This window comes from Bos indicus, chromosome 10 (genome assembly GCF_029378745.1).
Source record: "Bos indicus isolate NIAB-ARS_2022 breed Sahiwal x Tharparkar chromosome 10, NIAB-ARS_B.indTharparkar_mat_pri_1.0, whole genome shotgun sequence".
Lineage (NCBI taxonomy): Eukaryota > Metazoa > Chordata > Mammalia > Artiodactyla > Bovidae > Bos > Bos indicus.
In genome coordinates this window covers 60,177,794-60,194,567 of record NC_091769.1, presented here as the reverse complement: position 1 = coordinate 60,194,567, position 16,774 = coordinate 60,177,794, and the positions used below count along the sequence as shown (strand labels likewise).

The window sequence follows — 16,774 nt, the reverse complement described above, 5'->3', positions numbered from 1 at the left end:
TCGTCCAGCCCAGCATTTCTCTTGATGTACTCTGCATATAAGTTAAATAAGCAGGGTGACAATATACAGCCTTGACGTACTCCTTTTCCTATTTGGAACCAGTCTGTTGTTCCATGTCCAGTTCTAACTGTTGCTTCCTGACCTGCATACAGGTTTCTCAAGAGGCAGGTCAGGTGGTTTGGTATTCCCATGTCTTTCAGAATTTCCCACAGTTTATTGTGATCCACATGGTCAAAGGCTTTGGCATAGTCAATGAAGCAGAAGTAGATGTTTTTATGGAACCTTCTTGCTTTTTCAATGATCCAGCGGATGTTGGCAATTTGACCTCTGGTTCCTCTGCCTTTTCTACAACCAGCTTGAACATGTGGAAGTTCATGGTTCACGTACTGTTGGAGCCTGACTTGGAGAATTTTGAGCATTACTTTACGAGCATGTGAGTGAGTGCATTATGCAGTAGTCTGAGCATTCTTTGGCATTGCCTTTCTTTGGGATTGGAATGAAAACTGACCTTTTCCAGTCCTGTGGCCACTGCTGAGTTTTCCAAATTTGCTGGCATATTGAGTGCAGCACTTTCACAGCATCATCTTTCAGGATTTGAAATAGCTCAACTGGACTTCTATCACCTCCACTAGCTTTGTTCATAGTGATGCTCCCTAAGGCCCACTTGACTTCACATTCCAGGATGTCTGGCTCTAGGTGAGTGATCACACCATCGTGATTATCTGGGTCATGAAGCTCTTTTTTGTACAGTTCTTCTGTGTATTCTTGCCACCTCTTCTTAATATCTTCTGCTTCTGTTAGGTCCCTACTATTTCTGTCCTTTATAAGAGCTCATCTTTGCATGAAATGTTCCCTTGCTATCTCTAATTTTCTTGAAGAGATCTCTAGTCATTCCCATTCTATTGTTTTCCTCTATTTCTTTGCATTGATGGCTGAGGAAGGCTTTCTTATCTCTCCTTGCTATTCTTTGGAACTCTGAATTCAAATGGGTATATCTTTCCTTTCCCCTTTGCTTTTCGCTTCCCTTCTTTTCACAGGTATTTGTAAGGCCTCCTTAGACAGCCATTTTGCTTTTTTTGCATTTCTTTTTCTTGGGGATGGTCTTGATTCCTGTCTCCTGGACAATGTCACGAACCTCCATCCATAGTTCATCAGGCACTCTGTCTATCAGATCTAGTCCCTTAAATCTATTTCTCACTTCCACTCTATAGTCATAAGGGATTTGATTTAGGTCATACCTGAATGGTCTAGTGGTTTTCTCCACTTTCTTCAATTTCAGTCTGAATTTGGCAATAAGTATGGTTAGTTTGATAGTAAATTTTTGTTATATATTCGCTTTCCTCTTTGTATTTGAAACTCTTTCCTAAGTGGAGTACTGGGCAAATGTCTTATTAATTAAGCTTCCTGGTTCATTAAAATTTTACCACAAAAATGATCTTCCTCTTTTCAAAACATCATCATCTATTTTCAAATTACCTTGTTTATCTCCTGTTAGGACCCAGATCTTAATATTGGCTAGTGATAAGCTCGTAACTGTTTCAATCACACCATCTTGTAACTTGTCTTCTACAGCAGTGGCACCTAGTAGCTTCAGTGAAAAATAGAGAATACCTTACGTTAATGCATGCATATAATACCCATAACATCTATGGCTTTTAATCACAGAGTTTAGAGGTCAAAGTACATAAAGATGGAAATTAGGATGTGTTGATATAGCAAGCATCCTTTATGTACAGAGGTGGGCTGGGAAAACCCCCAGAAGGAAGTTCCCTAATCCAGGCAACTGGTGGGCATACCAATTAGTGCATAGATCCTGGAAGTTAGAATTTACATGAGGGATATGATATGCTCAGATAAAACATTAGCATAAATGATCAGAAGCCATTTGGGCTTATAGAGCCTCAAGAATCCCCCATCTGTCTCAAAGGAAATGCCTCATCTCAGAGTCAGGACCTCAAAATAAAAAGTAGAACCATTCTCTTCAATGAACAAATAGAACCATTCTCTTCAATGAACAAACCATCAGATGTCGTGAACTAAAAAGTGAAGGTTCTTATGCAATATTTCATCCAAAGATGATCAAGGTGTGATCCCTAGTACATCACAACCGCTAAACAGTCTAGCCACTGGGGCCCTAGGGAAGAGTGGTTTCTAGAATAAATCACACTCTGGACAGTACAGATATCAGCATCTCATGGCTCTAGGTTGGTTTAGAGCTGGATCCCCACTCTTCACAGCAAGTTTCCCTGTTCTAAAAAGGTGGGTCATACAGCATGGAGGAAGAAAAAACACAACATCAAACAAAACATGATATACCAGAGGCTGACAAAGAATAGGGAGTCTACTATCTTGGGGGACTTCCAATGGCATAAGCTACTGCTAATTGAAATAATCCTCTGGCCACATATGGCAAGCTCAAAGCCAACGTATAAAGCATGATTCAAAGTTTGAAAGAGTAACATCTGCTGTGTGTAAGATGATTTAGCCAGTGGATTATTCCCTTGCTAGATCTCTAAACACATACTATCCCTTGTGTAAACACAAACCATCATGCTTCTAAATGCATACCATCAAATCCTTTTCAATTTCTTCATACAGCCCTGCTATCCGTTCATCCCTCTCATCTGTGGAGGTATTTGCATCTTCAAGCATCTTATGCCACTCTCTGAAGTACTTGTCATCCAGATCTCTGTATGCAATGGCCAAGGTTCGAAGGCCTTCTCCTGCAAATTCCTGCCAGGACAGACAGAGACCTTGGAACCATCCCAAAACAATAATCACAACAATAAAACAACAAAAGTGATGACTAAGAAGTTATGCACTCAAATTCATTTAGCCCAAGAGCACAACTTAGTCCTCTTGACTCCAACTCTCCAACTTTTTAGTCCCCTTGGAAATGGGAGATGATATTTTTATTTTGTATTTTATTCCAATGGGACTGAAACATTCAAAGGACCTAGCATTCCCCCTTAAGACTGCTGAAACACCCACTAAAGGGTCCTCTTTGAGAGGTGATTAATGGTGCGCGTGACTTGAGGTAACCATTCGAAGCGACACGTTGGTTTCTCACCTACATTCTGCCTGAAGGAAGCACTGCTAGTGATGAGAGGGACTCAGCCTGTTTTGGGGCCATGGCCCTCAGTTTTCACGGGAGAAGAAAGGACCTTCAGAGGAGCCATGGCTCTCAAATCAAAGGAAGGGGGCTCTCACAAGGGGCTGCAACAGGACATCTCACCAAAGTCATGCTGCTGCTGCTGCTAAGTCGCTTCAGTCGTGTCCGACTCTGTGTGACCCCACGGACTGCAGCCTACCAGGCTCCTCCATCCATGCTTTCCCCCTAATAACACAGCGATGTCTAAAACTAACTCCCTCCTACTTGTGTTTATGTTTCAAGATTTATAATAATAAAGTAAATGTATTCAATAAAGATGAATAAATAAATGTCATGCAATAGAAATTCAAGGATATTAATTAACGTTATAATAATAACTCTAGAGGAAAAGTGAGAAAGGTAGGAAAGTTAATACAAATTTTCACTCCTGGGAACTAGTACTAGAAGTGGTGGTGGTTGTTGTTCGTCATTAAGTTGTGTCCAACTCTATGACCCTGTGGACTGCAGCATTCCAGGCTCCTCTGTCCTCCACTATCTCCCAGAATTTGCTCAAATCCATTAGAAGTTGAAGCTGACTTTTACTTTTCATCCTAAAACCTTTATAATATTTTTTTTTTGCTGTAGTAAAGTCTAATTTTAAAAATAAAATTGCTTGAAATTTTAAAGAGGTCATCAAGCCCAGTTACTTTTAAAAAATAATTTTTTTTCAAACTAGTACAGCCACTATGGAGAACAGTGTGGAGATTCCTTAGAAAACTGGAAATAGAACTGCCTTATGATCCAGCAATCCCACTGCTGGGCATACACACTGAGGAAACCAGAAGGGAAAGAGACACGTGTACCCCAATGTTCATCGCAGCACTGTTTATAATAGCCAGGACATGGAAGCAACCTAGATGCCCATCAGCAGATGAATGGATAAGAAAGCAGTGGTACATATACACAATGGAGTATTACTCAGCCATTAAAAAGAATACATTTGAATCAGTTCTAATGAGATGGATGAAACTGGAGCCTATTATACAGAGTGAAGTAAGTCAGAAAGAAAAACACCAATACAGTATACTAACGCATATATATGGAATTTAGAAAGATGGTAACAATAACCCTGTGTACAAGACAGCAAAAGAGACACAGATGTATATATCAGTCTTATGGACTCTGTGGGAGAGGGAGAAGGTGGGGAGATTTGGGAGAATGGCATTGAAACATGTATAATATCATGTATGAAACAAGTCGCCAGTCCAGGTTCAATGCACGATGCTGAATGCTCGGGGCTGGTGCACTGGGACAACCCAGAGGGAGGGTATGGGGAGGGAGGAGGGAGGAGGGTTCAGGATGGGGAACACAGGTATACCTATGGCGGATTCATTTCGATATTTGGCAAAACTAATACAATATTGTAAAGTTTAAAAATAAAATAAAATTAAAAAAAAATTTTTTTAATAAACTATCTTCTATAGAGTTAGTATTTAATAACAGGTCAAGTTTATCAGAGGATGATACTCCTGTTTTAGTGTCTCAGTCAACTGAGAGTCTGAAATAATACCTTGAGTGCTACATCCTTCTAATATGCAAATAATTCACTAAACATAGGAGACTGGTAGTTGCTAAGTGTTTCAGACAGTCACAATAGCTAGAAACATATGTTGAATGCTTATGCTATGCTATGCTAAGTCACTTCAGTGGTGTCCGACTCTGCGCGACCCCATAGACGGCAGCCCACCAGGCTCCCCTGTCCCTGGGATTCTCCAGGCAAGAACACTGGAGTGGGTTGCTATTTCCTTCTCCAATGCAGGAAAGTGAAAAGTGAAAGTGAAGTCGTTCAGTTGTGTCTGACTTTTAGCAACCCCATGGACTGCAGCCTACCAGGCTCCTCCATCCATGGGATTTTCCAGGCAAGAGTACTGGAGTGGGGTGCCATTAAATGCTAAAAACCTCCCACTTTGCACAGGCCTCTAGTGGCCACTTTATGGCCTTCTATACTGGAAGCATTTTTATAGCCATTTCTGCTCCTTTGGGCACCCCCATGAAGCATATCTTCTCTGTTATATTCTGGCTTATGGGACAGACACAGATTGGCAATCAGACACAAATTAAACTTTGACACACCCTAATTAGGAAAATGGAAAATCAGTGCCCACTGTGGTGATGTGGTTTAGCCCAGAGAGAGTATGAGAAAAATTATCCAAACTTATCTCCTAGACAGTTGGTAGCACTCTAGATGTTGCAATCACACTGTACAAGCCCTCCCTTCCAAAACCACCACCGGGTCCCCAACTGATCTGAAAATCTAGTTACTGCCTTATAATGATCTTTTGTCCTCTTAATTCCCACAAACACTTCTTTAACTTGCAACGCCCCTGGGCATTACTAGTGCTTTTCTCTCTGTTCTGCACAGCAGTGAATCAACTCTAAGATGACACTACAAAAGGGAACAGATGATTTAAGTTATTTAATTAGTGCATGAAACAAGTTGAATCCTAAATCAACATTTAGGATTAGCATGATCATTTCCTATCATTAAATCATTCAAAAACTAATACCTAAATATAAATTTAAAACCTCAGAATTTAGAAGTCAAAATGAATAAACTGAAAGAAGCAAAGGCAAATCAAATTGATACTCATAGAAATGTAGAAAGATCAAATTAGGTTTCCCATACTTTAGTATGAAAATCCAGGACCTTGGTGTTTGAGCAATGGCAAAATCAAATGCTTATGATTCCAATGTTGTTTTCATAAAAAAAAAATTTTTTTTTTAAAGGACCATGATGGCCTTCTGGAAGAGATTAAAAGAAAATCAAGAATGCTCTATTAGGAAGACAAAAACAATAGCTGTGTTTGTAACCAATATTACCAAACAATCATTCTTTAAACTTAAAGTCAGGCAGAGATTTTTATTTGTTTGTTTTTTAAAGATTCAGGGAAATTTTTTTTTATATTAAATATAGGGCTTGGCAAAGAAAATGAACCCTCAATTGCTTTTTAAAGGAGAGAAACCAAGGAGGAAATAAGAGTTCTGAGCAGTTGCCCTTAAATTTCATATTGTGTTTAACAGAACCTCAAACAAATGCTAGAATGACCCTTGAAATCTCAAGTTTTTAAATCAGATAACATTTATATTTTTTCTTAGACTCTTACTCTTTTGCAAAAAGAAAAACGTATGCCAAATATCATCCCTGCTCCCTTTAGGAAGCTTCTAGAAAGAAACTTTGCATAGTCTCAGGCTGTATGCATTTGCTAACTTCAACCCAGGGAACATTAGTGACTCATCATGATATATGACCTGAATAAAAAGACCCTTAAAGGAGAAAGTTGGCTACAAAGATTATTTTCCTCTCACCATATAAACATGACCCTAAACTATCCCCTGGGTGGAGGGGAGTAACCCTAAGAGTACCAGATAGATTAGTACCAGACACATCAGAACCCAAGGGAAAGCAATTCTCCAGTTCCTCTTCACTAAAACCAGTCCAGTCATCCAGGTGGAACAGCCCCCAGCTGTAAGGAAGTCAGAGCAGGTTTCCCTTGGTGTCCTGAGCCCATACTCAGTGGCTATTTCTCATCAGCTGTGGGTTCATCCACCTTGGAGTGACTGACCTGATGCTCAACAAGGCAGGGGGTGGGTCCATGTGCCAGTTTCTAAATGTTCACTGGCACAGTTTCCTGTGGAGCCATTCTCCACACACTTTCTATTTCAGAAATCAGATCACTTAGTTGATATTTTAAAAAGAAGACCTAACCACAGGAAGCTGCCAAAGGGCCACTGTGCTAACCTTACCGCAGGGGCACTTACACTGAGATGGTCTGAAGTCAAAGTCAGAAGGTCTTCATTAGATGGATGAAGTCTTTCAAACAGAATAGTGTCTGCTCCTTTGGAATAAAGCTTTATCTGTCCTTCTGGGTTTCGAACTGAAAAAAAAAGTTGGGAAAGTAGACAATAATCAATGAAATCCATCAAAATTAGACTCTCCTTGGCCTCCAGCCAGGCAATTTGGAAATGAGCATCAGGCTTTAGGCAGTCATAAAATACTCAGTGCCTTTGGTTAAAAGGTCATTACCTAAGTCACCTGACTTTACTCCTGTTTTGTTAATTTAGAAATATTCCATCTACAGGAACAAGTATTTTTGTTCTGATGTATACAACCTTCCTATTTTCCTTGCTTACTATTTCTGAAGGGCTGATACATTTAAATTTAAGCCTTCTGTATTGAGCAGAACTGAGAGCTTTGTTTGCCTGTCTCCTGATGTGAAATTCAAGAGTGACTATAGGAATCAGCTATCAGCATTATGCCAAATGATCACCATATGGAATTCAAGTCATTCAAAGTCAGGGTTTATGGATTTTTCTCAGCCCTTGCTGATATATTTCCTCAGTACCCTTACTCCTTAGAAAAGCTCTTTTACTCTTGGGTCATAATCCTAGCTACAAGCAGACTTCTCAGGGGGCTTTCAAAACTGAAGTTTCTATCTTCTTCCCACTAAAAGTCTGTGTTAGTAGGGCTGTGTTTTAACCTGCTCTCCCCACGTTTGGGAAAGATAGCCTTGATGAGGCTCCAATCCCTCATTTACAATCCTCAACTCCTCCCCTGGGTGTCACACATGTTGCTGTCAGACAAATCTTCCTTAAAGCCACAGAATACTTGACCTATATTTGTAGGCTTGGTTTTACATCTTGGCACATATCAGGCACCTAATTATTTATTAAACAGATGAATGATATAGAAATGTATTTCTCCCCTACTACATCTAAAGGTCAGATACAATTTAGGACAACTGCTCATGTCACAGCTTCATAGTTTGAACAGTGACCCTCACAAGCTTCATCAAGTCTAAGATTATTATATGCTTTCTACTCAGTTGTACCTTTTCTCTAAAAATAGAGTGCCTGATAACAGATGGACATAAATATTGACTACTATTAGTTTAAGAGGATATGAAGTTCAGAGCTTGATTTAAAGGAATATAATAAATACCACAGTACAATAAATTACTTTTCCCCATAACTTTTTAAAATTGAAATATAGTTGATGTACAACATTATATAAGTTACAGGTGTACAATACAGTGATTCACCATTTTTAAAGGCTACACTCCATTTATAGTTACTCATGCTAAGTCGCTTCAGTCCTGGCTAACTCTTTGTGACCCCATGAGCTGTAGCCCACCAGACTCCCCTGTCCATGAGATTCTCCAGGCAAGAATACTGCAGTGGGTTGCCATGCCCTCCTCCAGAGGATCTTCCCCACCCAGGAATCAAACCTGTATCTCCTGTAGCTCCTGCATTGCACATAGATTCTTTACCACTAAGCCAGGGGGGAAGCTCAGAAGTTATTCACAATATTGTAGAAGTTATTCTACAGTGTTGGCTATGTTCCCTGTGCTGTACAATATATCCTAGTGGGTTATATTATACATAATAGTTTGTATCTCTTAATGCCCTATCCTTAAAATTTCCCTGGTCCCTGTCCTCTCCCCACTGGTAACCACTAGTTTATTCTCTATATCTGTGAATCTGCTTTTTAGTTGTAGCCACTAATTTGTTGTATTTTTTAGATTCCACATTTGAAAGATATTATACAGTATTTGTCTTTCTATGTCTAACATTTCATTTAACATAATGCCCTCCAAGTGCACCTATGTTGTTGCAAATGACAAAATTTAATTCCTTTTTATGGCTGAGCAGTATTCCATTGTATATGTATACCACATCTTCTTTACTCATTCACTTGCTGATGAACACTGAGGTTGTTTCCTCTAATTTTTAATGACCCTTAGTCAAAACTTGATCTAATCCAATTTCCTCCTAGTTTGAATAAACCTAATGCACCCTAGAAACTTTTTTGTATTGGGATTTATCTATGAGTTGTCTTCTCTTCTAAGACCCATGGTCAACTTTCATAGTTTCTAGAACTTATGCAATTTTTCTTGTACTCGGCTCTAATGTCCACAGTGGGGAAAATGAGAGGAAAAAAATGCAATTTATATCTATTCAATCAAGTGGGAGGAAAACATTTACTCCTAGGAAAGGCTTTCTCTTTCTTCTCTTATACAGCAATTCAATTTAATTTCTCCCACATTTTCTTCCTTCTGTTACCAGAGCTATAAAGTCAAAGTGTGTATATCCTCCACTTGCTAGTAAAACTTCTCTATGACGGTTCATTTTTTAAAGTCCAAAGTAGGATATTGATTCTCAAACTTCTTGGTCTCAGAACCCCTTTACACTCTTAAAACTTCATGAGGACTACAGGTGGGTCCTATCTATCAATATTTACCACACTAGAAATTAAAACTGAGAAATGTTATTATATTAGTAGTCATGACACTAATAATATTAATCAAAATATAAGTATTATATAAATAACAATAAACATTACATATTTACATAAATGACACTTTTTCCAAAACAAAATAGTTTGGGGAGTGGCAAATGTTCTATATGATTATAGATCTCTTTAATATCTTGTTTAATAGAAGATGGTTGTATTCTCATATCTGTTTTCTATATTCAATCTGTTGTGATATCACATGTCATGTGGCTTTTGTAAACCTCTGTGACATACTCATGAGAAAAAAACTGACAGATAAATAACATTAGCAATGTTATAAAAATACTTTCGTCCTTATGAATCCTCTGAAAATCTTTCAAGTTTTCCTAGGGTTCCCCAGACCACTCATTGAGAATCCCTGTTCAAGGGAAATCACAAACTGATTATGAATTGTGCAAATTCCTTACCATCTCTTTGTCTCACCATCTCAATTTCTATTCTGAAAAAGAGATATTTAAACAACCTAACTTCTAACATCATTCCAGCTCTACAATTTCCTGATTTAGTAAACTTTTCCATATCCGATGCCTTCTCTTAACCCAGCATTAACTCCTTTAAATTTGAGTTTGCATAGTCCAATTTCATGGAATCCTGCTTAATTTTACTCACTGAACATTTCTTTTAGCAGCTCAGCTAGTGTTATATCCCTTTTCATTCAAGGCAGTTCTGCTAGGAAATCTTTAGGCTAATAAAATCTCAGTCCTTTCAGAAGTTAGCTTTTTAAAATAAATTTAAAATAACATAGCAGTTTTAAATGATTGAGATAAATAAACAGTCTGGACAAAGGTCACAGATTTTAATTATAGAATTTGTTCCCACTGCCTGTCCTTTAAATATTGGTGTTCTTCAGAGATTTACCCCAAATTGACTTCTCATCCCATCCTTCACACGCTCTTTGGGCTGTCAGATTCTCTTTCTGGCTTCAGCTATAGGATGGTTGCTCTAAATGTATATCTCCTGCCTAAATCCATTTCCAGTTCTCCCTTCTGCCTGGACATCTAACTACCAACTGGACATCTCCTCTTAAATGTGCCTGAGCACATTAAACTCAAACTGGAAACATTACCTATCACCAATAACTAATTATTCCTCCTATGTCTCCGTTGTTTTTTTTTTTTTTTTTATCTCCAGTTTTAAATATCAGCTTCACCATCCACTCAGTCTCCCAAAGCAGTTATCTGGTCATCACTCAAATCTCCTCCCCCTTCACCACCCATATCCAATTGAAACCAAGAGGTCTCTGCCACCTTCTCTCTTTCCTAGATTATCATATTAACCTAATTGGTTTTATTCATCCCAGTCCTGTTTCCCTCCTGTTTTCCTTCTATAACACAACCATCACACACAGGGTGAATCATCTTCACACTACTGTGTAGAATCCCGTAATTGCTTCCTTTTGCCCTTAATCAAGTCTGGACTCCTTTGTTGTTGTTCAGTCACTCAGTTGTGTTTGACTCTTTGCGACCCCATAGACTGCAGCATGCCAGGCTTCCCTGTCCATCACTATCTCCTGGAGTTTGCTCAAACTCATATCCATTGAGTCGGTGATGCCATCCAACCATCTCATCCTCTGTCATCCCCTTCTCCTCCTGCCTTTAATCTTTCCCAGCATCATGGTCTTTTCTAATGAGTCAGCTCTTCGATCAGGTGGCCAAAGTATTCGCGCTTCAGCATCAGCCCTTCCAATGAATACTGGACTCCTAATGTGGCAAAAACAGGAATCATGCAGATCTGCCCCCTTTTAGCCTATTTCCTACCCTGCTTCACCATCTTCCCCTGGATGCAACCATAAAGTAGTTTTCAGTTTCATATTCTACTTCAGCTTCAAGTTCCTAGAACATGGTAGGTACTTAATAAATATTTGCTTGATTGAGTTAAATTATAATCATGCAAAATATGTTGTAAGCAGTAGCTATGCTTTTGTGATATAAAGAAAAAAAATATTCAGAAATGGTTCCAGGTTTCTGCTGTAAGAGTAAATATAATAGTTATACCATGAAGGTTGATGAATAATTCTACTTGCCATATTTCAGTTGGGTTAGAAATGCCTGTCACATCTCAGTGTGATTTGTACTTTGATAATCCTTAAAAGGTTTAGAGTTGAATAACCTTTATATAAAGATCTTGTAAGGGCTTTACAAGGAGATACTGTAATTTATTCTTCTTTAATAATTACCTGCCACTTGGCCCTATTAATAACTATCCTTGAATTTTATGTTTTTATTTACATAATTAGTAAATATGTAAATAACTATTTACATATTTCCAAAACTATATAATGAGATCTATACACTTCTCAAGGTTTCCTAGATGGTGCTAGTGGGCAAGAACCTGCCTGCCAATGCAGGTGACCTAAGAGAGGCAGGTTTGATCTCTGGGTTGGGAAGATCATCTACTGGAGGAGGTCATGGCAACCCACTCCAGTATTCATGCCTAGAGAATCCAATGGACAGAGGAGCCTGACAGGCTATGGTCCTTTGGGTCGCACAGAGTCGGACACAACTGAAGCAACTCTGCAAGATTGCACCCATATACTTATCTATGAAGCATATTTTTTCAGTTCAGTTGCTCAGTTGTATCCAACTCTTTGTGACCTCAAGGACTGCAGCACACCAGCCTTCCCTGTCCATCACCAACTCCCGGAATTTGCTTAAACTCATGTCCATTGAGTTGGTGATGCCATCCAACCATCTTATCCTCTGTCGTCCCCTTCTCTTCCTGCCTTCAGTCTTTCCCAGCATCAGGGTCTTTTTCCACTTAGTCAGTTCTTTGCATCAGGTGGCTAAAATATTGTATCTTTTATACCTTCTGACAAAATTACTTACAGAAATCTATTTTTATTTAGAATAAATAAAAACCTCTGAATAAATCAGGGCTCTTGCCCCAGAATGAAAGTACCACTGGTACTGAAACTGTACATTCATGATTCAATGAATGATTATCTAAAACAGGCCTGAAGAAGGAGCAGACCTAGGAGGAGGAGGAGAAGAAATAGCAACAAATGTCTGAGACTTCGTGTTGGGGTGTTTTCCCCACCAAACCCGTGACAATCATAAGTCTGACACTGCTTTTTTTTTTTTTTTTTGGTCTTATTATCAAACATAGACTTGTCTACCCTAGTGGAGTTTCTCTTTCAAATTCCTCCTGATTAAAAAACAAACAGAACTGATTAAAAAACAGAACAAACATAAAGCCCCAAGCCTCCATGCATTCTGCGGTGGAACACTACCTTTCTTCATATGGGATCCATTAAGGCAAACATGTGACGTTTGTGGTTAGGCTGTGATTTCCCTTAATAGTGACTGATGCTGGGGAAAAGCCAAAAGCTTCCCTGTGTAGCAATCTTAGGTTTTGTCAACACCCTCAGAGCAAAGAGAAGCCAGTTTGGGGCCAACCCAACATCAATAACACTTCCCTGAAGCTGTAAATAGAAGATAGTCCCTGCTGATACAACATCAGGCCAACACCCAGAGCAGCATATGTGCTCATTAGTAACACTGACAATGACTGCCTACAGCCTGTTGTCAGAAAAATAAAAATAAACACCCTCAGATGATGTTTGGTTTTTACCTGCTGAGAGCAATCTCCCAGGGCTAGTTTCCAGTAGTAAGACACCAAAAGTCCTACTGTTACATACACACACGTTTTTCAGAGTAAAAATTGATTTAACATGTTGATCAGGATATTCATAAGTTGTAAAATGTTGGGTTAAATGTTATTTAACGGATATTCCTAGAGAATGTACTATGTGCTAAGCACTTTGCTTGGCCCTGGGTAGTTTATGAAGTTTAGAGCACAGTCCCTGCCTTCAGGTAGCATGACTTTAACAGGGAAAGCCGTGAGTATCACAGGACTGGTATCACACTAGTGCTTCGAACAAGGGGCTCTGGGAAACAAAGAAGAATGTGGTTATTTGGAAAGGAGGAAAAGAATCGAGAGAATGGGTGACACCTGAATCAATATTACCAGATGATTAGGAGTTTTCTGAGAAAGGAAGAGGAAAAGAGGAGAGGTCTACATTGAAATAGTCCATGCAAACAGTGTGAAAGTGCACAAGGCATGCTGAGTATCTCAGCGGAGAATAAAGAGTAGCTACGGATCTGCAATATGTGAACCGTGAACTTCCTGATGTTCAAGCTGGTTTTAGAAAAGGCAGAGGAACCAGAGATCAAATTGCCAACATCCGCTGGATCATCGAAAAAGCAAGAGAGTTCCAGAAAAACATCTATTTCTGCTTTATTGACTATGCCAAAGCCTTTGACTGTGTGGATCACAATAAACTGTGGGAAATTCTGAAAGAGATGGGAATACCAGACACCTGACCTACCTCTTGAGAAATCTGTATGCAGGTCAGGAAGCAACAGCTAGAACTGGACATGGAACAACAGACTGGTTCCAAACAGGAAAAGGAGTATGTCAAGGCTGTATACTGTCACCCTGCTTATTTAACTTATATGCAGAGTACATCATGAGAAACGCTGGACTGGAAGAAACGCAAGCTGGAATCAAGATTGCCGGGTGAAATATCAATAACCTCAGATATGCAGATGACACCACCCTTATGGCAGAAAGTGAAGAGGAACTAAAAAGCCTCTTGATGAAAGTGAAGTGGAGAGTGAAAAAATTGGCTTTAAAGCTCAACATTCAGAAAACGAAGATCATGGCATCCGGTCCAATCACTTCATGGCAAATAGATGGGGAAACACTGGAAATAGTGTCAGACTTTATTTTTTGGGCTCCAAAATCACTGCAGATGGTGACTGTAGCCATGAAATTAAAAGATGCTTACTCCTTGGAAGGAAAGTTATGTCCAACCTAGATAGCATATTCAAAAGCAGAGACATTACTTTGCCAACAAAGGTCCGTCTAGTCAAAGCTATGGTTTTTCCAGTGGTCATGTATGGATGTGAGAGTTGGACTATGAAGAAGGCTGAGTGCCAAAGAATTGATGCTTCTGAACTTTGGTGTTGGAAAAGACTCTTGGGAGTCCCTTGGACTGCAAGGAGATTCAACCAGTCCATTCTGAAGGAGATCAGCCCTGGGATTTCTTTGGAAGGAATGATGCTAAAGCTGAAACTCCAGTACTTTGGCCATCTCATGCAAAGAGTTGACTCATTGGAAAAGACTCTGATGCTGGGAGGGATTGGGGGCAGGAGGAGACGGGGACGACAGAGGATGAGATGGCTGGATGGCATCACTGACTCGATGGACGTGAGTTTGAGTGAACTCCGGGAGTTGGTGATGGACAGGGTGGCCTGGCGTGCTGCAATTCATGGGGTCGCAAAGAGTCAGACACGACTGAGCAACTGAACTGAACTGAACTGAAGGATCTCTTAGTCTAAGGAAATGGCTCCCAAACTGTGGTCCAAACAGTGACGCAGCAGCATCAGGAACACCTGGGAGCTTGTGCAACGTGCAAACTTTTATGCCCCACCCCAGACCTGTTGAATCAAAAACTCTAGGGCTGCACTTTAACAGCATTTAAAATCTGCATTTTACTTTATACTTATCTTTCCAAATCACATATTCGCCTATCTTCTAAATTACCAGGTGCTTCCTAACTATGATTCAAACTGTAGACGCCCTAAAATAATTCAATCATATTAAAAGAAAAGCAGAACAAGGGCACATAAAAAACACTATATGTATAGCTAGAAATACTATCCAAAGTCAGACAACAAACTGGAAAAAAATGTCTGCAAGCTACATCACAAAGGGCTTCTCTCCCTAATATATAAGGACTTCTGTAAATATAGAAGAAAAAAACCTAGCAGTTCAATAGCAAAATGAGTGAGGAGTACTAACTCTGTCCAGAAGGAAAATAAACATGTATCTCAAGCATAGGAAATAAACTCAACCTCATCCGTGATAAAAATGTACAAACTAAAACTACTGTTACATGCCAATTTAAAAACTGACAAAAATCTGAAGTTTGATGTTGATGAGGATATAGGGGGAAAGGCATTCCTACTATGGAGGTGGGATTGTAAAATGATATACCTGCAATGGTAATAACCATTTTGGCAATTTGGCAATAACCATCAAAATTAAAAACATGTTTATCCTATGACCCAACAATCTCATTTCTGATAAATATTCTGAAATAACTGCACATGTACAAAATGAAATATGTACAAGGCTACTCATTTCAGTACGTGTAAAAGCAAAAGTTTGAGGATAGCATAAATGGCCACCACAAAGGGACAAAATGAAAGTGTTAGTCGTTCAGTCGTGTCCAGTTCTTTGCGATCCCATGGACTGTAGCCCACCAGGCTCCTCTGTCCACAGAATCTTCCAGGCAAGAATTCCGTAGTGGGTTGCCATTCTCTTATCCAGGGGACATTCCTGAGCCAGGGATCAAACCTGGGTATCCTTCAGGGAGACTGAGCAACTAGCACTACTACTGCTATACTACGACTACAAGGGACAAAATAAATTTTGACTTAATCCATAGAGTGGAGATTTGCATAGTTTAAAATTTTTCAAGTATATTTTTTTATATACGGATAAGGAAACAGTTCTTAAAAGTACTGCTAAGCTAAAAAAAGCAAAAATAAATAAATAAAATCTGCATTTTAATAATTCTTCCTGGTGGTTTTGATGGAAGCTGAAGTTTGAGAGCCAGTAACGTAGGGGCACAAAGTAGACGGAGGTATCAAAAGCATGTGACCTACAACAGGGATAAAGAAGCCAGACTTTGGAGACAGACAAATCTGGATTCAAATATTTGCTCTGCATCTTACTGGCTTTGTAACAAGATACATGACAGTACTGGGAAAGATACTTAAAATCTTTGAGCTTTAAATGTCCCATCTCCTGATTGGGGGTGACATACTATTACAAGACTTGAATAAAATTTTTGTAAAGTGTTCAGTTCACTCACACTGGCATATAGCAAAAGATAGATAACAATTTTAATAAGAACATAGTTGTGACAAAGTTCTATATTAGACATGCAAAATTTGAGATAACTGTAGTATAACCCAGTGACAGAATCCAAGAGAAGCCTGAAAATGTGTATAGAGGCCTCAGAGAGAGACTGAAACTGAAGAACCATATGGGAAGGACACAAAATATAGGCAGTAGCTGCCACCATGTGAGTGGTCAAGATTATACAAGGAGAGCGCAGAAGAGAAAAGGACACCAACACTGAAGAGTATGATGAAGAACAGTCAGCTTGAAAAGGAGCTTCAGAAAGCAAGCACAGGACAAGGTGAGACCCAGGAGCCAATGCGGTCAAAGAGGCCAAAAGAAGAGTGTCAAGAGAAGCAGATTAACAGTATCAAATATCACTAAGTTTAAAGAGATAGAGATGATAATAGAGGATAGAT

The 16,774-nt window shown here is 39.3% G+C and overlaps 1 protein-coding gene across 6 annotated transcripts in view; it reads right to left on the bottom strand.

Annotated features, from left to right (window-relative positions):
* ATP8B4 (ATPase phospholipid transporting 8B4 (putative)) overlaps positions 1-16,774 on the bottom strand; it is a 342,310-nt gene that overhangs the window by 63,920 nt on the left and 261,616 nt on the right. For all 6 annotated transcript variants that reach the window (XM_070797570.1, XM_070797568.1, XM_070797567.1 and 3 more), the window contains 3 exons: positions 6,911-7,026; positions 2,569-2,733; positions 1,477-1,588 (listed from right to left, as the gene is read on the bottom strand). In XM_070797570.1, coding sequence (XP_070653671.1) covers positions 1,477-1,588; positions 2,569-2,733; positions 6,911-7,026 — 393 coding nt within the window. The remainder of the gene's footprint in view (positions 1-1,476; positions 1,589-2,568; positions 2,734-6,910; positions 7,027-16,774) is intronic.